At 33.3% G+C, this 23,765-nt stretch overlaps 3 protein-coding genes across 6 annotated transcripts; all 3 read right to left on the bottom strand.

Annotated features, from left to right (window-relative positions):
- Positions 1-1,196: 1,196 nt before the first annotated feature.
- LOC110719332 (glucuronoxylan 4-O-methyltransferase 1-like) lies at positions 1,197-2,543 on the bottom strand. Its single transcript, XM_021898241.1, has one exon. It carries the CDS (start codon positions 2,340-2,342, stop codon positions 1,500-1,502), a length of 843 nt encoding a protein of 280 aa, XP_021753933.1. The 5' UTR covers positions 2,343-2,543; the 3' UTR covers positions 1,197-1,499.
- Positions 2,544-3,139: 596 nt separating this feature from the next.
- On the bottom strand, positions 3,140-8,018 carry LOC110719331. Its single transcript, XM_021898240.1, has 4 exons — positions 7,409-8,018; positions 6,634-6,687; positions 5,269-5,394; positions 3,140-3,698 (listed from the first exon to the last, which is right to left on the bottom strand). The coding sequence occupies exons 1-4, from the start codon at positions 7,805-7,807 to the stop codon at positions 3,519-3,521; spliced, it is 759 nt and encodes a 252-aa protein (XP_021753932.1). The 5' UTR covers positions 7,808-8,018; the 3' UTR covers positions 3,140-3,518.
- A 1,434-nt stretch (positions 8,019-9,452) lies between these two features.
- Positions 9,453-15,352, bottom strand: LOC110719330. 4 transcript variants are annotated; one of them, XM_021898236.1, is made up of 9 exons: positions 14,808-15,352; positions 13,363-13,570; positions 12,557-12,634; positions 11,883-12,246; positions 11,570-11,682; positions 11,319-11,483; positions 11,037-11,176; positions 10,182-10,274; positions 9,453-10,102 (listed from the first exon to the last, which is right to left on the bottom strand). In XM_021898236.1, exons 1-9 carry the CDS (start codon positions 14,912-14,914, stop codon positions 9,943-9,945), a joined length of 1,428 nt encoding a protein of 475 aa, XP_021753928.1. In that variant the 5' UTR covers positions 14,915-15,352; the 3' UTR covers positions 9,453-9,942. The 4 variants fall into 4 exon arrangements, with proteins under 4 accessions (XP_021753928.1, XP_021753931.1, XP_021753930.1 ...); XM_021898239.1 differs by lacking the exon at positions 13,363-13,570 and having other exon boundaries at positions 12,510-12,634; positions 14,808-14,906; XM_021898238.1 differs by lacking the exon at positions 13,363-13,570 and having other exon boundaries at positions 14,808-14,906.
- Positions 15,353-23,765: the final 8,413 nt, after the last annotated feature.

Here is a 23,765-nt window from a genome sequence, read left to right as displayed (position 1 = left end):
ATTTTTTTTAATACCTTCATGGTACGTTGGATTTCATCGGTTGGTAAATTTTTTGCTTGATCTGTGTTAAGTGGGACTCATAGACTGCCGTTTTTATGGAGCTTTACTAGGGAAAAATAATTTTTGAACCCAAGTAAAGGAAATGATTTTCATTTTAATACTCGTAGTATTCATGGAATCACATAGTTTTATTACGAGTGTATACATAATAGTTGGTCAAGATGTAGTTTGTTACGAGTGCATACATAATAGTTGGTCAAGATGTAATTTGAACTAAGATTTATGAAAAACTAAGATTATTATACTTGTGAGCATATATACTTGAACACTTCATAAGTAAACGTTTTTTATTTTTCTGTAAATTTTATATGGAGAAGGATAAGCCTAGACCTCATTCCCTCACTTATGATTGACACATTTATTTATTTTGGTGGAAATTTTTTGTGACAAGGATAATATGATAATCAATCGATAAAGCCAGAAGGAAAAAGCCAGAAAGATGGTGACATGATGAGCACATAGGAGGTGTTATATCTAGTACAGATGTAGAATGGAGATGTGTTTTTTCTAGTACATTGTCTACTACTGTACTACATATGAGCCAAGGATGACATCTTTTTTATCAAAAATATTGGTTCATTTTAACCTAGAAATAGTTAAGAGGATTGGATTAATCAAATTTGGATTTTGTACTTTGTCCTAGATTTATCTTTAAATATAACCATTACTCCATCCGTTTTTTAAAAGTATTCCAGCCTTCACATACAATTTAACAAGAGACATATGAATTGATAGCGTTAAAGTAGAGAGATTGTAGGGACCATGTTAACTAATAAGAAATTGATGCAAACTCAAAAAAAACAAACCATATAGAAATTCAGACAATAGCTATGCAATTGAGGAAGTAATTATAGATCACTGCACATGAAATACAGAGTATTAATTAAGTGGACAGGAGAGTTGTACACTTGTACCAAGCAAATTTAATGGAGTTCCTTTAACTTTAAGGTCATAAGTTCGAGCCCCACCAACTACAAATGTTTGGGAGTAGGGGGTTTCGCTCACCTTTCTCCTCTACTCTCAAGCGTTGATTTACATAGTTGAATGTCTTAGTCTATGAGAGGTACTTATATTCTACGTAGATTGATTTCCTTGATAGTACTCGGGTCGGAAATATCAGGTTTGATAAATGAATATGACTGCGGTTCCTCAGTCTACAATGAGAAATAGCTTTTCATACCAATTATAGGACTTGAAAAAATCAAAATGGCTACATGTATTCTCCATAGTAGTAAAAAATTAATACTATATCTCAAGTTTTCCATCCCATCTCATCTACTACGTATTATTAAAAAAAAAAATTGTAAAGCAGAATCTTTCTCATCCAACATGCATACATGAACCTTCTATGAATTTTATGATAATTGAAAAATAATGTGTAAAACTCAAGAAAATCTTTCAATAAAAGAATAAAAATTAAAAAAAAAAAAAAAAAATTACTAATTAGGGCAAAATGGCCTCTCTGACCCATCCCTATGACTTGGTATATTGAAGTGCCTCAACCTTCCCTCTTGCTTCTTCATATACCCTTCACATAAAAATGCCTTAGAAAATTTATCCTCAACTTCTCTATTCACATCATGAACAAATACATCAGTATCTCCATCCTCCCTATTCCTAGCAATCATCCCGGCTGTGTAAATCGCGGTCATCCTACCGGGAGCCTCATCGTAGTACCCGGTAGGTGCATCCACCATGATCACATCCCACTTAGTTTCATACACTTCCTTAGGTAAACCTTTCAATGCAAGTTGACACATTGAGTGCCTAGCATCACCTATTGAAGTACACTCTTCTCCCTTGGCCATTTCCATCAAAGTATCTGCTTGATTAACCTTACTATCATAGACAACATGATAAGAGTCTAACATAGGAAATCGACGTTTAATTTGTTGAATCCATGATTCGTCTTCTTCTAAGAAAACAGTTCGTCCTCCATAGTTTAACGCGCTCCACATTAGACTATCATGGCCTAGGCCGAAAACTAGGAAGTTACAAGGGGACTTCTGTTGTAGCACTTTGGCACTAACTGAGATTTCTTTTTGTGTTTGTTGTGGTGTGATGCTTGAGGTTGTGTAGTGAATGAGGGCATGAGATAGCGAGGATGGGAGTTTCGTGCAAGATGATGAACAATCCGAATCTCTACTTCTTACGGTTTGTGAAGTACTTTGATCAGAAGATGATGACAAATTTGATCTCAAGATAAAGAGGAGGAGAAAAGCAAGGGTAACTCCTAAAATGAGGAGCTTAATATTAAGAGGGCCTTGAGGTTTAGGCCTCATGGTAATTTTTCAATGAAAGTAGAGATCAAATGACTGGTGTTTTTCGCTCTCTAAATTCGAGGATATGATGTTTGTAAGAAGCTAATGTTGGTTTTGCATAGACAAGGAAACGGGTTTTTATGAGATGAGCATATTGGTTATGTGATGAAGACTACCGAGCAACTATTGAGTTAAGATGAAGCAAAACTACACATAATATTTGGTAGATCTGCATGTTTGGTATGTGATCTTCATTAACATATCTTAGTTTATAATAATAATATTAGTTTAGAGATTAAGTAATTGATTTGATTGTTAATAACCTAGGAAATGAAAGAGAGAGTTGTGTTTCTGTCAAGTAGTAGCTTGAAAGGAACCTAACAAGAAATCTTCACAAAGGAGCAAATCAAGGGGTCATGATTTATATGAGTCAACTTTTTAGTGGTAGTTCAGTAGTTGTTGAGCTTGTATTTTATTGGTCATCATGCTTTTCGTACAGTTTTAAATTTCTACTTACATAAACAACCAACAAGCTTAATAATAAAAAAATGATAAGGAAGTACAGCAGATTTTTTAAAAAATGTCATGTAATGCCTTTAAATTATTGTGGACAAACCTATCCCATTTTAGTAAATTTCCCCCAACCTGGCATTCTATGTAAAACCACCAACAGACAAAAAATACGACTCCATGCTTTCAGATGAACCAACTCTTAAAATTGAGCGAAAAGGTACGGAAAATCTTAGTGGAGTGAAGGAAATACATACTATCTAATCAAGAAAAAGTGATGAAAAAAAAAACAAAGACCAAGAAACAGGTAACATCAGAAGATTCAGCACATTAGATGAACAGAACTTTAACCAAATTATCTACATGAGAGGTAAGATGAGATTTTTTACTGTACAACAGCAAAGTCAGGGCACTGAATGCACCAACAGAACAAATTATTATATATCAGCCTATCAGCTTTCTAAACATAGAAACATGATCCAAAAAAGGAGACAGCAGCATTATGCTTCTCAATGTGATTAATCAGACTCGAGATACAGAATATAACATAAGTGTGTTTAGCGTCCTAAATAGATACGACATTTTCTCCTTTCGCCAGCTTCTTTGCACTCCCATTTTCACAGCTTGTTCATACCGAAGAAAACTAATAAACATATCATATCCGAATTGAGTATATATCGGTTTTCATCACTTCTCTTCAAATTCAACGTCTATAATGTCAGGGTTAGAATTTGACCGGGTTACCTTGTCACCCCCCTTTGAGAAAAAATCACTCTTTGGCTGCCAGACGATGTTACCACAACCTTGACAGCGTATTACGCTGTTCTTGACACCTATAAATTGTCTTTTGCATGCTGGGCAAGCACCCTGTGATATAATTTGGTTTAAAACACATAAAAAGTGCATGAGAACATTTGATGCACGAAGAAGATTGATAGCTATATTACACTTGAGCATAACTTTTGCAAGGTATGTCAGCAACAAGATCTGGATTTTCCCAACATATTACAGCAGCTGTCAATAACTCAATATTTTACATTGTTATTTATTCTGCCAGCATATTTGCAGCAACTGACTACATTTTCCATTCTAATTTATAAGTAGGCAGCTGAAAGGCATGTTTCCTTTCTCCGTTTCTATTTTACCGGCAATGTTTTGACTTTTACATCAACCACATACTCTACTTTGACTATCCTTGATGATTAATAATTACGGTAAAACATAGTCATGTGTGATCATCTTAGATTATTCCCATTATACTTTGTATATTTTCAAAATATCAACTTTTTACAATTTTACTTATTGACAATTGAAGATATTAATAATTGAAATCATGTTAGCAAGCATTGCAAGTGAAATAAAAAATCCGAGGCAGTATTATCCAATATACTTGGCATTACAGCAACAGACAAGATAACCAAACCCCATTCAGAAGGAGAACAGAAATATTTCAGTAACATACGATATAGTATCTGGGATTATAACAGCCTGCTGTTCATGGAGTTATAACTGAGATCAATTATGCCTCCAATATATATATATATATATATATATATATATATATATATATATATATATATATATGGTTACTACATCTGCCTTTTCAAATCATTTATCACCAAAGACATTTCTCAACTGGCCTCACCAAGTCACCAGAGAACAACGATCCACCAGAAAAAAAACCTCTCACCCCAACAATAAATTTCTGATATTTCTTTTACCACACCACAGAGATCACCCAGTAACTCAGACTTCACATGCCTCAGTATATAAGGTGATAAAGGATCAAGAAGGGGAAATAGAGTTGTATTCATTTTTTTGCAATACTTCTCCCTACGGTTATTTTATCCCCGGCTTCTAAAACCCTTGAGATCAAGCCATCTTATCATCTCCCTTATACATAGTTTTTAAAGGATAAGATCATATACCACACTACCCACCAAAAGAATGAAGTTCAGTGACATATCTATATTACTTCTGTTGTCGACTGTAAACTGCAAGTTCAAATCTAACACACACCAAAAGAAAAGCATTTTTCAACTAGATTACTCAGTCATATAAAGTTCAAAGCACCCTTTCCTTCCACCTATCACCAGACTCACACTAACTCCAAGCTAAACAAAATCGGAAAGCACTGAGACCCCAATACCATGTTTACCATCAATACTTTTTGGACAAACCATTGGATTCTAACCCAGGTGCAGCTGTGTGTATATAAAACCATTACATATGGTCTCTTCACAGACATACTCATGGACTTTAATGTTATAATTAATGGAAAGAACTAGCCAGCCATCAATAAAGGGGACTAAATTCAATATGCTAGACTATTATCAGAATAAGGTGTCTCTTTACTCGCAGACAATGTTGAAGAAAATATTGATGTTTTGATCACAAAAAAATTAGGAAAACAACTAATACAAGCAGATGCAATTACCTTTACGGTCATGTTATTAGCAACAGCAGTGATCAGAAGAGGACCAGCAATTGGCAGTACCCAAGTGGCAATTATTAAACACCGAAATAGCCATCCAGACAAAGCAAACCATAAGAAGAAGATTGTCTGAAATGGAAATGAACATATAAAGTAAGCACAACCAAAACCTAGCATTGACCCAACTATTGAACTATGTCAATATGGACATGAAATTTATTTTTAAAAAATTCTGGAGTGAATAGAACTAAAGATCACTAACACAGAAATCGCATAGATATATTTCCATTTTCAGTCTTCATGGTGAAATGGTGGATAACAACGGATCCACCGCAAGAAAATGAAGATGAAAGGAAGATGGCTTCACATACAGATAAAGGAGACAATAAGAACATGGCAAGACAAGAACAAGATAAAAGTCAAAATGCAGACACAGAGTAGGGGAACAATACAGACATTAGAAGAATTCTCCTGCAGTAAAGATCCATTGATACTGATGGCTTCTTGCCAACAGTCACAAAGTTTGAAAGCATCTACGGATCTTCCATCACTTTAATTAAAATGGCAAAAAACAAAAAAAGGCACCTGAATGTAAGTTATGGTAGAGTAGCCTTTAGATCTAATGAATTACTTTTTGGTCCTACAAGAATATCTTCGTTCTCTTTGTGCAAAGTTTAAGGTGAATTAATTGGCTTAGCTCTTTCGATATGTTATACTAATAATGCCACTCACTTCAATTTTGGAAATTACGTTATTGAATGAATTTAGAAACCTGTGGTAAACTCCTTGTGTAGTATAATATAAAGGGTATGGGAAGTTTAACAAAAAGAAGTTCTCATTTCAGTTTGCAGACGTCAGTCAAGAAGATCTCCTTTAACGAAACAACGGATATCCTTACGGGGCTGAGGGGTACTTCTTTAGACATACAAAATAATGTCATCTGGTGATATGCTTAAAAATATAACCTCCCATTCACATTCAAAATGAAAGTTCAGCTAAGGAGGGCTATTAAAAGAGAAAAACGCAATTTTACCACACTCATGTCTTCCATGTTTATCTATAAAGCTATGTGAATCCCAAATTCCCAAGTATTAACCAACAAGAGCCTACTGAGCTAGTCAATTCACCAAATCAGTCTTATTTCTTCACCTTGAGGCTCCATTGACTTGTTATCAACAACTTCAAAATGATAAGGTCTGATACCAATAAATAAGATTAGTTTGTATGAATAGTGGACTAGTGGTAGCCCACCCACTAAAAAGTTGACAAAGCTCAAATTTCAGTTCGAAAAATTGAAGGCAGGCACATTGAAATTATAACCTTCATAGAGAAGAACAGATGCAAAAAGGTGCATAAACTTATACATACCGCAGAACTCCTTCCAAGGGGAGTATCCATAAAACTATTGAACTGCTTCCTGTACTGCAAGAAGCAATTAATAAACAGCATTAACCATTATGTCAACTTCCACAAAAAAGAATGAAGAAGTACAATAGAAATTACACAACACACGATAAAGTCATAAAACTACATCATTATTATCATCACATACTTCCAACTAAAATTATCATCTATACTTGCACTGGATCATGTTATGATTTTCCAAACAGCACGACATAGCAACTTTAAAAGGCAAACAACACCCACATGTTCCAATGATTATCACAATTTTCATGAACAAGAATTTCAAGTAAAAGGGCTGTGTTTGCATTCGTTCTCATCATCATGAGTCTTAAAACCCAAATTAAGTCAGCAACTTACTCAAATGCAATGAATAAAATGTTCCCAATTTGATAAATTGAAATTGCAAATTTTAACTTCTAAAGGCAAACAATATCCATATCTTCCAAAGTTCCAATGATTACACCCATTCACGAACTGGAATTTTGAGTAAACGGACCGTGTTAGTATTTGTTCTCGACATTAAGGGCCTTAAACCCTAATTTAGTCAGCAACTCACTCATGCAATGGATAAAAAATTCCCAAATTTTACAAATCGAAATCACAACACCACCCTACTCCCCAAATTCCATGATTTTAACCAAATTGCAAACAATAATCAAACAACAAAACTCCTACCATTCAATCAAATTGCAGAAATAACAAAACAAAAGCCGAAATAGATAACGCGGGAAATACAAACCCTAGGCAAATTACGAGAGAAATCAAGAGAAAAACTCCGCCATTTTTGCGTAACTTCAAACTCACGGTCCAATTCACGAACACGAACAGAAGCAGCTTCAGCGGCAGAAGAAAGACGACGGGAGACAGAGTAGCGACGGTCGAACCGCTCAGCGGCCTTCCTAGCGTCGAAAACAAGCTGCTCAAAGCCGTCGTTAGCGGAGTGCCAAACCTCCTTCCAAGCTTCGCCGGATAATACGCGCCTTTTTAGGGACTCGAAGTCTCCGCGCTGAAACGCCGCCACGTGCAGCGGAAGACGGCGAGAAGGCGGCTGAGGAGGGAGAAAATAGGGGTGTTGATGATGGTGGTTGAGCTTGAGTTTTCCGTTGATGGAAGTTGAAGGAAGGAAAGAAATCGCCATTGATGAAAATATCAAGCTTTTTGGAGTTGAGTTTGAGTCTCTCTTCTGTTCTGTCTCTTCTCTTCTCTTCTATGAGTTGAGCTGTTTCTGTGTTCGAATAGATTTTTGCTGTTGCTAAGCCTCTAGCTTTGCACGTGAATATCACGTGGATTTGATTTTTCATTTTCCTATTTTTTATTTAAGTTTTTTTTATGGCTAGTAAATGGAGTTACACTGTTACAGTATATATTTATACAGTGCGAAAGTGCAGAATTTTTATTTTTTTTTATGATAAAATGCAAAATAGAAAAAAAATAATAATTCAAATGTATGTAGGAGTTTTATATATAAGAAATTTAGAAAGATTAATGAGATGATACACTCGTGAATAACTTGTTAATAAGTACAATCAAATGTCATTCACAAAAGTAAATAAACAAGCTTGAACAAAATATTTAGGGATCAATTGATAAACAAGTTTAACTTGAACAACAATGTGTTCAACTTGTTTAGGCTCGAAAACAAATGGTTTAAAGTTGTTCATCTTGGGTTTTCTTTTTTTTGGGTGCAAATGAGGGTCAAGTCCAGAAAACAACAAAGAAACTAAGCAATAAAACGTGGCGTAGCCACACCTATGATATGCTCACAAAAAAGGTTCTTTATTTCGATAGGTGGAACCTCGAAATGGATAACCTTCTCCGCTTGAATGACACCTAAATTAACTAACTTATCCACTACGGAGGACTCTATTACCTTCACGACAACAATGAAAAATACACAAACTATTACCAAAAGATCAAATCATCCTACAACACTCATTCAACACATGCACACATTCACCTCCATGAATCTTTGATCATTTTGAAGAGCCTCAATACATGCTTTGTTAACCATCTGAACTACCAGCTTGTCAATGGCCATGTTAACTACCATTTGAAGACCCAACTCCACAGCCAATAGTTCTGCTTTGTTAGCATGGCAAGTACCAAAATTAGCTACAAAAGCTCTAATAAAATTTGTTTAAAGATGTTCTTGTTTGTTAACAAGTTTATATAAATCCCATTCAATCTATGATTTGTTAAAGTGCTTAGTTGAGTAGATTTAAACTGCTGTATCGATTAAACTTTTCAAAAGCACTACATATGCTTCATAGAAATTCCTCTTGTATATATAGATAAATTGTATGGCATATAGCTCAGTGAGTGCTTTTAAAGGATATTGAACTCACCGAGCTAAATCTGAAGAATACCCTCCATTTCACTAACTTGGTTGTTGTGTATACTCTCATTTTGCTCGTATAAAGTCTGCTAGCTGGTGGATCATATGTAGATTCAGTAGGCTTTGGCCGCACAGGCTTGTCGTCGGCTTCTCAGTTCACAGTTTTAGTCTGATATGATATGATATGCTCTAAATTGGTTCTTGCTTGTTCGGGTGTATGTTATGCTATTTCATACTCCGTATGTCGAAAACCATGTCCACAAATCTTGTGTTCTTACGAGTAGCATCCGGTGACCCGTGCCAAGAAGACCAAATTTACCAAAACTTGGGGTTTTCCTCAAGGATCACTCATTTAGTCATATTGAAGAAAGTGGTCATAACATTCATAAGCAGGACTGTTGGCAGTTAGATTATTTCCATCAACATGTTCCTGTTGTTACCATTGATGTTGTGAAGATTAAATTTTATCATTTTAAGCGTACATTATAGTATTAAGAATATTCACAGTAGTAATAACAATGGAGATCTGATCTATTCTAATATGATACGAGCATATGGCTTGAATAGATCTAATCAACCACCACCATCAAAAATGAGGAATAACGGTGCAACAGACTACAAGGAGATTTCGTTTAATATGCTTGTCCTTCCATTCCAGCTTCAGAAGTCACTAGTCAGCTCTAAATCATCTCAAGGACTAACCGAACAATTCCATAAAAATGCAATTGCAAAAAACGATCACAATTGATGAAGTAGACATGAATATAACATATCATCTTCGCACTTATCCACTGAATCGATTCTATTTGATACATCTAAATGGTCATATGGGTTGAATAGGTGAGCTCGTACGCTTGAACTGTAGACTTGATCGTTCCAAATTTTCGTTTTATGCTGAAGAGTCCAAGGAGACTAACAGTTAAATATATGTACACAAATCAAAGGGCAGTCAATTGACCTGCATGTCCCAAAGATTTCCAGGATGACTCTAGACGCATAAGGTGAAGTCTCTCGACAAATGGTTCCAAGAGAGCTGCCTCTTCCTCTGGTGCAAAGGCCATACAAATACTCAACTCTTGGACTGCTTCTCCATATTGCCTGCCAATTGAAGTCAGTATTATGAATCTTGCATGATAAGCGACAAATTTAACACAACAAAATAAAATATAAGAAGTACCTATTATAGTACAACATCAGCCCATGGTCTCTCCTTAAAGACCAGTTATGAGGTTGTAAGATTAATAGCCTTTCTGAAGCCGCAATTGCCAACCTGCCGAAAAAGATGGTGTTAGTAATGGAGAAAAAAGGTGGGATCGGGAAGAAAAAGAACAATTTTGGAAAAGGTTAAACTGCTGAATCAATAAAAACAGAACCATATAACAAGAACGAAAAACGAGATAAAAGTTTAAAATATCACACTAGTCACATTTTCCAGTAAGAATATACGACACAAATAAGTCTTGCACAATATTGCAACAATCTTCTTGACAAAGACCTCACCACAGCCAAGTAATGAATGTGAGATGATCGGTATTCATCATCCAAGATTATGTGAATGCGTATTGCAATTTCAAAAAAAGGATATAGATAAAACGATAGCTGGCATGAGACTTTTTCAAGCCTTATTAAACCAATTTCAAGCAACTCTAAGTTGCCCAACAGGCGGAGAAAGATTCCAGTTTTCAGAGATATAGACTAAACTGGTCAGAAACAACTGCATCAGCAGATCAAGTCCATAGAGGAACGGCACCACCAGCAAAAGTTACATAGTTAAAGTCAAGTTAGGAGTAACTATTCAGAAGGGTTAATGCCTGAATGGTGCCAAAAACCTCTATGGCATTATCCAGAAGTCTAATTCTAATTGAGCACAGTAATGCCAAGGATAGAATATCCCGAACACATAAATTGGTATTGCAAGCTGTGCAACATGGGAAGGACCAAGGCATCCAGAGGTCAGCATTTTATGATGCTTATCTATTATCAACAACAAACTAACAGCTAATAATATTAAGAATTCAAGATGATATAAAACCTCAAATCTCGAGGACGCAACAACGGATGATTTGATCCATCTATCTTCGCAAACCTCCTGTCAGCATCATGAACAAGCCTTAAAGCTGATGTTAGCATCAACCCATGACTTGATCTTGAAGCACGTTTCCAATGCAGCCTCTACACCCAACAATGTTTCCAGATTAAACATCATGGACAAGTGTATGTCAAATAAGAAATGTTCCCTTAGAAAAGACTTCTATAAGAATGGAATTTTCCGATTGTAACATTACAAATCAGATGTTTTGGAAATTTTGCTTACAATCAAATTTGCCAAAGCAATCCCAATAACATCACGGTTCGTAACAACATCAAGACTTAGAAGTGAATTGCTGTTTAGGTCTGAGGCCATTGATCTTGGATCTTCCACACACCTCCCATTAACTATGGCAAACAAACTATGCCCCGAAGTTACTTTGAAGAGCTCCTATTCAGAAAATATATCAAGACAACTTGACCAATTGGCCTAAAGATAAACAAAAAAGGAGTAGATGAGGCACAACATTAATATACCTCTGGGTTTTCGGTTTGGGGCCATATTAAAAAGTCCTCTCCAACACGAGATCCCAACATGGTCAAACCAAGTCTCTTACAGACTTCTATGTATATAATGCTCAGCAATATAGCTGTTCATAGAAGAATTCATATCCTAAGCATCACTGAACATCAGCTCAAAATATATGGGATAAAGAGATATATCCTGAGACTCCAGGATGAATGCAGGGAAAAAATGACATCTCAGCATCTCACTTTAAGGGAAAAAGTATTGCAAAAACTAAAGAGCAGAGGACAGATTTGGATAGGGAAATGAAATGAAAAGCTATACCACTGCCATTTCCAGAACTCAGAACCCCATGCAAGTAAGAACACTTCGGCTCCACAGCTATTGATACCCTCTTGAAGCATCTAGATTCAAACAGGACTACATTTACAGCCTCTATAACTTCAACCAAATGGCAGCCTATATCTCTTGAAACTAACTCGGCCTCAACTTCTCTAGCAATAGCATCCAATTCATTCAGCCACTCTGTTAAACTCTTTCCAGCAAGAGGCATAAGCTCCAAACAATCCCCTTCATGGTCATTGGCTGCTATTGGAACATCTTTCCTTTCATTCAAAACAGAACGAGCATCCATCTCTCTGTTAAATGCCATAAATGCTTCATCTTCAGCAGCAACATACAGAAGAGCCTGAACATTGTTGACAAACACAAAGACGCACGTCAAAATTATTTCCGATACTAGACATGATGGGGAAAAAGGCATAAAATAGAGAATAACTAGAATTTTGAAATTGCTTATCCAAGGAAAAAACATGAGTATATAGCTTCCAATTGGATAAACTATTATAGGCATTGGTTTATATAGCAACCCCATTCAGCAAAGAAAGGTAGAAATTACTCTACTTGGGAAAATATCTATGGCAGAGACTATATATACCATCAGCTTCTCACCTCAAAGGATGAGCAGCGAGTAAGCCAAATTGCTCATCAGAATTTACCTTTGCAAGGGAGATATCTTTGTCCTTTGACTGAAAAGATATCTCCTCAGTAAACTTCTCTCTTGCAGCCTTGAGAGCCTGGAAATTACAATAGCAGTTAAACCATGCGCTCAAAAAGCTGAGATAAGTAAACCTTCTACTACCTACTACTAGATCGAAATGCATGTTCATCAGAATCACCTAGTTTCCAGAAGTTCACATAACCACACAAATCATAAGAGTAAGGTCAGACACAACAGTATCAAGCACAAGCACAGTAGGAAAGAAATATAATGCTTCACACAATCATCTTCAGACTTGTTCAATTATCAGCACCATTTTTCCAATAAAGATTTATGATAAATAAAATAAATAGTTACTACCTCTGTTTCATATTAGGTGCAACAAATGAGTTTGCATGGACTCCTAGGAAAAATTTGTTTGCGAGTGTTGAATGAAGAGAGAAAGATAGAGATACATGTGACGAGGAGAGAGATAGATATAAATGACAACTTAAAAAGGAAAGAAAACATTTGTTGCACATAATGTGTAGAATCGTTTGTAGTGAATGTTGCACGTAATATGAAACAGAGGTAGTATATAGAAAAATAAATAAATCAAAATTACCCTTCATGGAAAATGATGCTAACTTAAGACAATAATTAAGAAATGTGATCAGACTAGCACATCAATGCAGGAATAAAGTGCAGGAAGGTTATGATTCACCGTAATTAGATCAGAACTTATAAAGATTGGCAATATGACTGTATTGCAGCATGGAAGTTGGATTCCATAAAGTCATACTACCGAAAGAGAGAATTACATACATCCTTATAAAAATTAGGTCCATAAGAATCGCTCGTCACTTGACCATTGAAAAGTGGAGAAGCCGAAGCAGCTGCTATGGTATTAGGACAATTGGTGCTAAACCTCCTGTTTCTTGGGTGCCGGGCTGTTGCCATCATCAGTGATGTCAAGAATGATATCTTCATCCCATTTACATTCGAAAGATAGCCAGCCTTATCATCAGAGCACCTAATCATAATTTTGAGTACTTAAAACAAGGATCCTAAACAGGTATGTTATTATATAAACTACCAGCTACCACGTCAGTATAGCTACAACTAAAATTATGCCTCTCAAATAGTTTCAAAAAACAAGTATGTCCCTCCTATCTAGAACATCTTTAACAGTGTAAAACTTTATTCCTATATGGTACCATATCTTATCGACGCATTGTTCCTCTGATTTTTCTGATGCAAGGAACTCAGAAAAATCAAGCAATCACTGAACTTCATGTCACAATTTAATGCACTCATTCTCAAATCCTCAACAGTCAGCACCCATCCTTAACCGAACGTTTAGGACTTAATCGTGTTATCTAGTCCATATTTTTACATGAAAAACTATCTATGATAATTAACACAAGTAATAGAATCAAATGGACTAACAAACAAAATTTTTTACTTCTATCTCATAATATAGGCTCCAATTAGACCACTTCAACAAATTTGTTGGGGTCAATTATAATACAAATAGTGATAGAAATTCATTGTCAATTTTTAATCCAAAAGTCAGCTGTAAACCTTAAATAAATAATTATCCTTTCCAGCAAGCAAACAATCTTTTGTAATTTCCTTAAGTCATTCCCAATAATCCCATTCCAAGTGTAATATTTCATCCTTTCCATATACTTGTATAATTTTTTAAGCATATACCTTTAAAGGTCTAATCAAATGTATTTTTATAACGTGTTACAGCTTACAAGGATTGTTATTCTTCATTTTCCGTTCAGTGCATCACACGGGTTTAAAGGCTAGTACAACTAATACTCGTAAAACTTAGCTAGACGTGACAAACTAAGAAGATCTCTCAGGAGATTGGCCATAAAATGGTCTAAAAAGTGAGTGATCCATTTTAATAAATAATTTAACATAAAATGTGGAATAATTGAGCACAAAGTAACATCAAAATGAACAAAAAAAAAAAATCACAAAAAAGTAAGTGATCCATTTTATTTAATAATTTAACATAAAATATGGAATAATTGAGCACAAATAAGCATCAAAATGAACAAAAACATCACAAACACATCAATAAATAGGACAAAAATGCGGAATAATTGAGGACAAATAAGCATAAAAAAAAAAATCACAAACAAATCATCGAATTCAAATTTCAAAGCAAAGTACAAAAAGTAAGAAAAATCAACAAAAAGTTGAAATAAAGGTACACTTACAAATTAAAGTAAGAGAGATAAGCAGAAAATTACCTAAAATTCCAAAAATCATTGAAACAACTCCTTGATGAAATCGCAGCCATGGAAGATGAGACAGTAGCAGCAGTAAACAACGGCAAAGATGCACTCATCATCATCATTTCTACTGATTTTTGTTATTTTTTGAATTATTAGTACAATTAATCCCCCGATTTACAGGCACAATTAAAAAAACATAAAAAATAATCACACTAATCTTCAGTCATCAATTATCAGTTAGAGAATCACGCGATTTCGGCGAAGATTCTGGAATTGAAGAAGAAGAACAAGAACAAGAGTGAGAAATTCTAGGAGAAGAATCAGCAACAAATAACAAAGAGTGTGAACAATTTACGGAAAAATCAGGTGATGAAAAGCTGAATTCCATTATACAATCAACTCAACTCAAACATTCAAAAATTTAGGAGAGAGAAAGTGTGAGAGAGAGAAAGAGAGAGGATTTGGCGATGGCGAGTTAGAAGCTTTCTCTCTCTAAAAAAATGGTGACACTGGTTTTAGACAGAGAGTGAGATGATGATGATATTTGTAGAGCAAGAAGAAAGGAGAGAGAATTTATAGGGGATGAGATAAATTTTTCTTGTCCATGTTTGGGCGTGTTCTCCTCAATTTATTTTAAATACTAAATGGAAGCCCAGACAAAATTACAAAAATTTAATTTTTTTTTTTACTATAATATATAATGAATTTATTAAATATAAATAAATTGTAAATATGATATTTTTTCCGTTATATAAAATCTTTAATGTAAAATGATAAATTTTTAATAATTTAAATCCTAAATCATTATTCATTGTTTTACCATATCTTTTATTTCGATGGAATCACCAACCTCGTCCACAACCAACCTACCACATCAATGGATAAATTGAACCGTGAAATGTTAGCCAAACTGAAATTGATATAAATTAAATCTTTAAATTTATATAAATAAATCAATATATTTACCAATAAATGAAAAAATTCTTGCGATATAAAATCACATCAATGCATTGGAATTTTTTCATCATGTCCAAAAATAAAGTATACAACATCTAATCGTATGCCATTACATAAACGAATAATCGTTATCCTAAATAAATACAATGTAACTAATAATTACAAATATAAATTTAAACCTAATATTTTAAAAATTACCCGGACATTGATGACCTAAAACTAACACAAAATTCGCTTGATGGGGTTTTGTATTGATGCGAAATTTTATTTGTGTCGTATGATGTGTTAGATCTCCATGTAAAAAAATATTTTGTAAATAAAATATAAAAATATAATCGTTGAGTATCCCAAATTAATACAATATAAGTAATAATTAGAAATATTAATTTAAATATAGGATTTAAAAATTAAGCTAAAAATTACCCGCAAAAATTAACACAAAATTACTAACATAAAATTCGCTTGATGGGGGTTTTTTAATTTAATTATAATTAACGAACAATTTGTATTTCTTATCATAAATACTATCAAAATTTATCTTATAATGATATGTATCAAACTTTATTATAAGCGTTTATCATTTAAATATTTCTTAGCATATTTTTTTTGGATTTCTTATACTCATAGTATTGAATTAATAAATTTATCTTTTCCTATATTTTTACTTTATTTTTTTCATTAAAAAAATTTTATTCGTGGATTATAATCTACGTGGCATTAAAATTTTAGATATATCAAATCTAATTTGTTACTTTTACCTAGGTGGCGACATAATTTTTTAATTCAAAAATAAAATACAAATCTTTCTTCTTATTGGTCGAAATAAGTATATTTCTTACGTGGCGCTCCGAATTCTCTCCAAAAATGCCTACTTTATTTATATAATATATATCAGAATAGATTGTACGAGTTATTACAGAATATAGTACTAAATACTTCCTCTGCTCTAATAATATTTTGGACTTTTGCATTATTCATTACTCTTTGACCACATAATATGATTTATACGTTGAGTAAAATATAGTCATGTTGATCTTGTTAGATTCGTCTCATAAAATATTTTCACATTATCAACTTTTTATAATTTTTACTCTTATACGGAGTATAATTATAGATATTTGACATATAAAATATGTTTTGAGATGCGTAATTTGTCTCGATTTAAACATTCCATAAATAAAAGTTTTTGTGATTTTTTTTAGAGATGATTGAAGATTTTAATGTTCATTTAAAATTATACCTTGGCAAATGTGGCAGAATTGTGACAAATTAATACTAGTCAATCAATAACAAAATACTAAAACAGACACCAGGAATGACACGTGTCACTTCTTGGTGTAGTTTTTTTTTCCTCCAAAGCTTATTTCCAAAAAAAAAAATAGTAATGAAAGATATTCTTAATCATTCTATATATTTTTTTTCTCACTGTATATTTATGGAAATAACTAAAAATAAAATATTATAATAAACTTAAATAACTAGACTTTATAGTAATAGATTATATTATAATATAATAATAAAAGGAACTAATCTATCGCATATATTATTTATCGCATTAACGTAGAATGATTTTTTAAATCAATCAACCATAAAAACTTTGATAACTCAATATTATATTTAAAATTGATATATCAAATGTATACATATTTTTCCATCTATATATTTTTGACATTAATCATACATAAAAGTTGAATGAATATGTAACTATCTTTTTTTTTTTTTTTTTTAGATCAAAACTACACTTTTATGAGTAAGCTATAAGCACATATTTAATTCAACTAACTGATACTCTAATAGAAAAATTATCTTAATAATGTACTATTAATATATTTTTTTGAGTATATGAGTCATATTTTGGTGAATTTTAGTCAAATTTTACACAAGTCTTCTGAAATAATTAATCATTTTCCATAGCCTTATATAATTGATTTATTTTTTTATTTTATTTTTTTTTAAAACCTATATATAGAGTTTTTTTTAGTAAGGCCGTTACTAATTTGAGATGTTTACGATAAATTTGATCCGACTCCTTCTAAAATTAACTCCGTCTATATAATGTTAATTGAAAATTCATTCCATAATTTTTGTGTTGGCCATTATTACAAATTATATATATAACATGTAATAAAGCATTTATTAATATACTAGAGTCCAATAATACTTAATATTTAAATTATCAACAATATAAATATTTTTTTAAATCGTGCATCACACGGGCACACTGTACTAGTATGAACTAAAAGTGTATTCCTTTTGTATATAATAGTTCAAATGGACGTGTTAAAAGATTCCATTAATTGATTGAGATTGGGACACTCGTTAAGGATGGAAAGAAAGTGAAACTTCTACGAAGTACCAGTACTCTCTGTTATGAATTATTAGGAGATTGTGCTAATTAAAAAAAATATTTTAAAAAAACAAAATAAATTATTGGAGGATTTCGTTCATAAAAAATGAATACTTGGGAGATTGTATTGGATGAAGCATGACAATGATGAGTGATGACGACAAAAGAGAGAGTGACAAAAACGGGGTGGAGATAAGTTGGAGATTAGGTCCGGCAACTTGGAAATTGAGTGATGTTAGATGTTACTTCTATACATCAATAATAATAATAAATATAAATAATATATATATATATATGATTATAATACTCCATATTTAACATCATATATTTTGTTATAGCTCGATTATCTAATATGATCACACGATTTATTATATTTTTCTTAAATACGTATCACATACAAATAAGCAAAAAAATTATTGTTTAAATCATGCATCGCACGGAATTAACCTAGTATTGGAATATGCTCACATTACTTTGTGGAAATCAATCATTAAAAATTAATTTTGATGTTTAAAGGAAGACATCCACCCTAATCACCCCCTTTGTAAGGTTTATTTCTTTTGGAAAATGAACGGAATTAAATTGAAATAAACTATAACTAATATTAAAAGATAATAAAAATAATACTTTGCCTCAAAAATAATAATAATAACAACAATAATTATTATAGTCTTCCTCTAGAAAAACAATAATTATAATAGTAATAATAATTGTAACAGCATGTTTTATGTGTGGCCGCTTGTTAAAAAAAAAAAAGAAGGGAGTAACTCTTATAACACTAATCGAGTGATTCCTGTAATACTAATTAAGTAACCCTTAAAACACTGACCGGGTAATCCTTATAACACTGACAAAGTAACTCATGTAACGCTGATCGAGTAGCCCATAGCACTCACAAAATTATCCCCATGATGGCTGGTCACACAGCCGCATATTAAAATTTGTGGGTAAACTATTTTCACTGCTAACTTCTTTAGAAGCTTTCTTAGTTTCTCCTATAAAAATTTGTGGGTAAACTATTGCCTACTTTAGCTCTTTTGGATTCTAAGCTTGGCCAAACACTCTAAGGGACTTAAAATTTTTGGGTAAACTATTGCCTACTTTAGCTCTTTTGGATTCTAAGCTTGGCCAAACACTCTTAGGGACTTTTTAAGAGAATTGATATACTACGTATACGTAAATGGGGTAGATTGAATTAGACTCCTTGCAAGTCAAAGCAACGTTTATTGCAAGCCGAACCTTTGGGTATGGTCGTAGAAGGGGGAACGACATTAGAAAGACTACCCCAACAATAATCATACTTGTATCTAGGTCAGTGATAAAACTCAAACCTATAACCTCAAAAAGATGGAAGTAACAATAATTGGAAGGGGATTGGAACTTAACCACTCAAAATTGAGCTTCGAATCCGGATTAACTAAAAAGGTAAAACGGATGGAACACCAAACAAAAAAAAAATGGAAGTCACACAATAAGATTTTTACTAGTTAGTGCATGCACACTTTATCTTTGGCATATTCATATACTTTTTTTCGTTTCTTTTTAACTTGCAACGTTTAGACTTTTATGCTTAAAAACAAAACAATAACAACAACTAAAAGTTAAAGTTATTAAAATTAGATATTTTGATACTAATATATATTGAGATGGAAATTATAGATAAACGAATCGATCAATGATAATGTAATTTTAATAAACCGGAGAAAATATTGTACAGTAAAGCAAATGAAGGTCTTATCTTTAACACGCAGACACGCAATTAAAATAATTACATAAAAACATTAGTAAAGACAAATTTCAACTTGGAAAATATTACATAACCCAAAAAAAAAGTAACAATAAGGAAACAAAACACATAAAAACTTATTACTACTAGGTAGTTGTTGATTAATTCATCCCTAATTAGCATCAATAATTCATCAGTAAAAAAGTAACAATAAGGAAACAAAACACATATAATTAGCATCAATAATTCATCCCTATAAGGCTAAATGCTTATATAAGGGCTATAACTCTATATATAAGCTTCTAGTGCATGAAAGAGTACAAGGAGTACGACAATTATGCAAATATATTAATGTAATAATGTGGTTGATGAGTCATCAGTAATTAAAAAATGGGATTAATTATCAATTAATTAAGATTAAGGAAGACGACCACCCGTCCACCCAATCAGCTGGCAGCATGATTCAGGGTACAATGCCAAGTGGTATATCCGGATGATGTTTGCTTAAATGCTTAATCAAGATTCTGAATCAGCATGCAATGCAACTCAACTGTACCTTGTACGTATGTCTGTATATTATACTTCATATTAAAAAAATAAATAAAAAAATTATACTATGATATAAATATTGCACCTTTCAACCTGTAAATAAGATGGACTCGAAACTATGTAATTTAATTGTATTGTCATTTGAGCTTCATACGGGTTGGGAGACTGAAGATAGCGTTTGTAGTTGAAGATGGACTCGAATCTGAGTACTCAGTATTGCCTCTATCTATCTGAGGATCAAGTCTCAAGTCTCAACTATGTAAAATGGCTTATGACCATTAAGACCAAACTTAACATGCTAACATTCTTTTTATTCATTTACATCAAGGTATTGTTTGTTTGATGTGGGAATTTAATTCCCATAGGAATTTATACTTTATGGGAAGTTTATTTCTAGGAATTTCTTAAATGTGTTTGGTTGGCAATAAGGGAAATTAAAATTCCTATTAATTTTGGTTTATTAAGGGGGGCTTGGGAATTTACTTCTCGTTTTTTGTGGGAAGTTGAAATTTCCAATTCTCACTTTCCCCATTTTTTTTTATGTCAACCAAACAATTACCCACTTTAATTATCAATTTCCATAAATTTTTAATTCCTCCATTTTATAATGTCAACCAAACCTTGACTGTAAAACTTGCCAGGGAAGTGGTTGAGATTTGAGGCAAAACTATTTGGGAAATGTCTATAATGTACGGACTACTGTAATTCAATTACTTGTAGAGATTTATTAGTCAACTTTATAAATTGGTCATTTTTAGTTAGGCTCAACTCTGACAATATATGATAATACTTAGCCGCTTGGGTTATGAATTATAATTAGGACATATGTAGTTTATTTTGAGTTAGGTCAAACATGAGATTTAAGATAAGATTGATGGTTATATATTATAGAGGACTAATTATTTTATTATTTGTACTCCTATTGCTATGTGTACTACATTCAGGCCAATAGCTACTATCTCCCCAGAATCAAAACTTGAGTCTCTTGGTCTGGTGGTGGATTGCCCTGCTGTGTATGGGAACTCGAAAGCTTAACCACCAAGTGCATAAGCGCGTCCTCTTGGTTTTTGATGATGAAATTCGGGATGCAATCCTGGCCCGGCCTATGTGACCGAACATACATTTGAGACTGATTACCTTTCAGTTTTGGTGTATTGGGACGCAGAGAGCTATCTGCTCCTCAGAAAGCTTGCCCAGTCCGTGACTGGCTTGACCTTTATTGCCGTGACGGACTTAGACCATCACCATCTTGACCGCCTGACCTTCCTCGCTGCTTCTCCTAAAGAGCTCCTTACTCACTACAGTTGGGATCTATCCAAGGAATGCAGACTTACATACGTGAACGAAGATGCCACTCTCGAGTCTTAGGCCTTCGGACATTGATACTCATGTTGCTTGTGTAAGAAATTTATGGACCTAAATACAATAACGTATGTGGACAATATAGTTATGATTGTATTTATACGTTGTCATATAGTTTAGCCCAAATAAAGGGATTCATTTACGTAATTGTTATTGTTTGGCTTATTTACGTCTTTTATAGAGTATGGGTTGAGTTTTATGTGTAGAGACCGTTAGACCTTTTCTAATGCATAATGGATGGATTAGAAAAGGGGTCTATATAAATAGACATCTAGGGTTATGGTCTCTAGTAGTACATACAATAGACTCTCAATAATATCCCATCAATAGAGAGAAAACCCTAGATTGTGTATCTATTAGAAGACACATAACCAAGAAATCACTCGATTAATCATCATGGAATCAGGTACGCTTCCGCGATCAATTATCATGGAATCAGTTACGCTTCCGTAATTATGATTTACCGATTAATTTGATATGAAGATTAAAGTATAATAGTAGGAATTAATCCTAACAAGTGGTATTATGAGCCTCCTTCATATTAGATTAGTCCGGTTTTATGGTTCAATTGTTTAATCGTATGCGATTTATCCTGATATCCTAATGATCTAGTTGTCTACGCTGCTTCTGCTAGATGAAATTAAAACCATGTAGCTCGGTGTTACTATTTAATCCGATTTATTAAAACGTTGTTCTAAACATAGTCTAGGTGTTACTTGGCACTCTCTTTTTGGCTAGGTGTTCTATTCCATGTCATACAATTAAAAAATAAAAAACAAAAACTATAAACTACGTATAAGATTTTATGACCTCGAATTTATAAATTAAAGTCTTAACCACTTAATTATGTAATATTCGATGTCATTCCTCTATAGTAAATTAATAAATGAATATAAATTGATTCGGACATCCATTGAGCCTAAAAACTATTTATAATTATTATTATTAGCTTAGCACACACAATTTTGGTTAACCCGGCCCGATTTAGTGGGCTAGACATTTGGAGAGTGGGGGGAGAGGTAAGGGTAAAGGGATTCCCACCCTCAAAGTGCGTTTAATGAGGATTGAACTTCAAAACTTTAGATTCAAAGGTGTTCTCCTTCCCACTAGGCTAAACTATTGCTTGGTATGCTCGTGTGCAATATGTTTGCGTTAGACCTAGTTATTGGGCGGGTCGGGTCAGGGTCGGTGCGGTCAATTGTGGGTTGGGTCAAAGAGGGTCATATTTTATAGGGTCAATAGCGGGTCTGGACCATGCGGGTCGCGGGTCAATAGCGGGTCGATAATGGGTGGGCCAACAAAATATCAATTAAAATAAATATTGAACAAAGCCATTATTAAGTATATATGAATATAAATTCATCTATGTAATTGTTTTTACATTATCTATTTTGTTTGTCTATTCGATTGGAAAAATATTTTGGCCCTATATTAACCCTACCCAATAAGGGTCCTATCCGTTAAAGGCCCTATCCATTAAAAGCCCTTTATGTTTACCCTAACCCTATTATCATTGGGTTACCCTACCCAATAACCAGCTCTAGTGTGCGTTATAAATAGAGGTGAGCAAATGGGCGGGTCAGGTCGGGCTGTGTGTGGCCCTAAAACTGGGCTTTTTGGGTTAGAAGAACCATACCAGGCCAGGTTCGTGCCAGGCATTTTTTGGGTTTTCGGACTTTTCACTATACTCATCATGATGAGTGATATTTGTGTCACTCAAGTTCCCTCCCCTTACCTAATTTATATTACAGCTTATAACCTTATTGTGTATTGGCTTTTGTCTTTCATTATTTGGTTATTGTTAACGATTTACAATTAAATTATGTAAATTTTCTATTAATTTTTTTTTTTTTTTTTAGTTTTCTACATTATTATTGTGTAAACACTAAAATTATATTCATTTTTAGGTGTCAAAATTATGTAAATAAGAGAGTAAAGAATTATTGAGTTAGTTAGAGCTTCTCTCCGATTTCAGAGGATTATATGATCGATTCTCATCATCCTCTCATAATATTTAAAGATACATATTAAT

Source organism: Chenopodium quinoa, unplaced genomic scaffold, assembly GCF_001683475.1.
Source record: "Chenopodium quinoa cultivar QQ74 unplaced genomic scaffold, ASM168347v1, whole genome shotgun sequence".
NCBI lineage: Eukaryota > Viridiplantae > Streptophyta > Magnoliopsida > Caryophyllales > Amaranthaceae > Chenopodium > Chenopodium quinoa.
The sequence above is the reverse complement of the archived record's forward strand: the minus strand, read 5'-3'. Positions and strand labels throughout refer to the sequence as shown.

What these genes read in the sequence shown, in the direction of transcription:
- LOC110719332 (XM_021898241.1), bottom strand. Translation starts at nt 2,342, where the DNA reads ATGAGGCCTAAACCTCAAGGCCCTCTTAATATTAAGCTCCTCATTTTA.
- LOC110719331 (XM_021898240.1), bottom strand. Translation starts at nt 7,807, where the DNA reads ATGGCGATTTCTTTCCTTCCTTCAACTTCCATCAACGGAAAACTCAAG. An exon ending in CCCTTGGAAGGAGTTCTGCG is followed by an intron (nt 5,395 to 6,633) that starts GTATGTATAAGT and finishes TTTCCATTTCAG; the next exon opens with ACAATCTTCTTCTTATGGTT. An exon ending in CTAATAACATGACCGTAAAG is followed by an intron (nt 3,699 to 5,268) that starts GTAATTGCATCT and finishes ATTATATCACAG; the next exon opens with GGTGCTTGCCCAGCATGCAA.
- LOC110719330 (XM_021898236.1), bottom strand. Translation starts at nt 14,914, where the DNA reads ATGATGATGATGAGTGCATCTTTGCCGTTGTTTACTGCTGCTACTGTC. An exon ending in TTGCGTCCTCGAGATTTGAG is followed by an intron (nt 10,275 to 11,036) that starts GTTTTATATCAT and finishes CTTTTTCGGCAG; the next exon opens with GTTGGCAATTGCGGCTTCAG. An exon ending in CTGATGTTGTACTATAATAG is followed by an intron (nt 10,103 to 10,181) that starts GTACTTCTTATA and finishes TTCAATTGGCAG; the next exon opens with GCAATATGGAGAAGCAGTCC.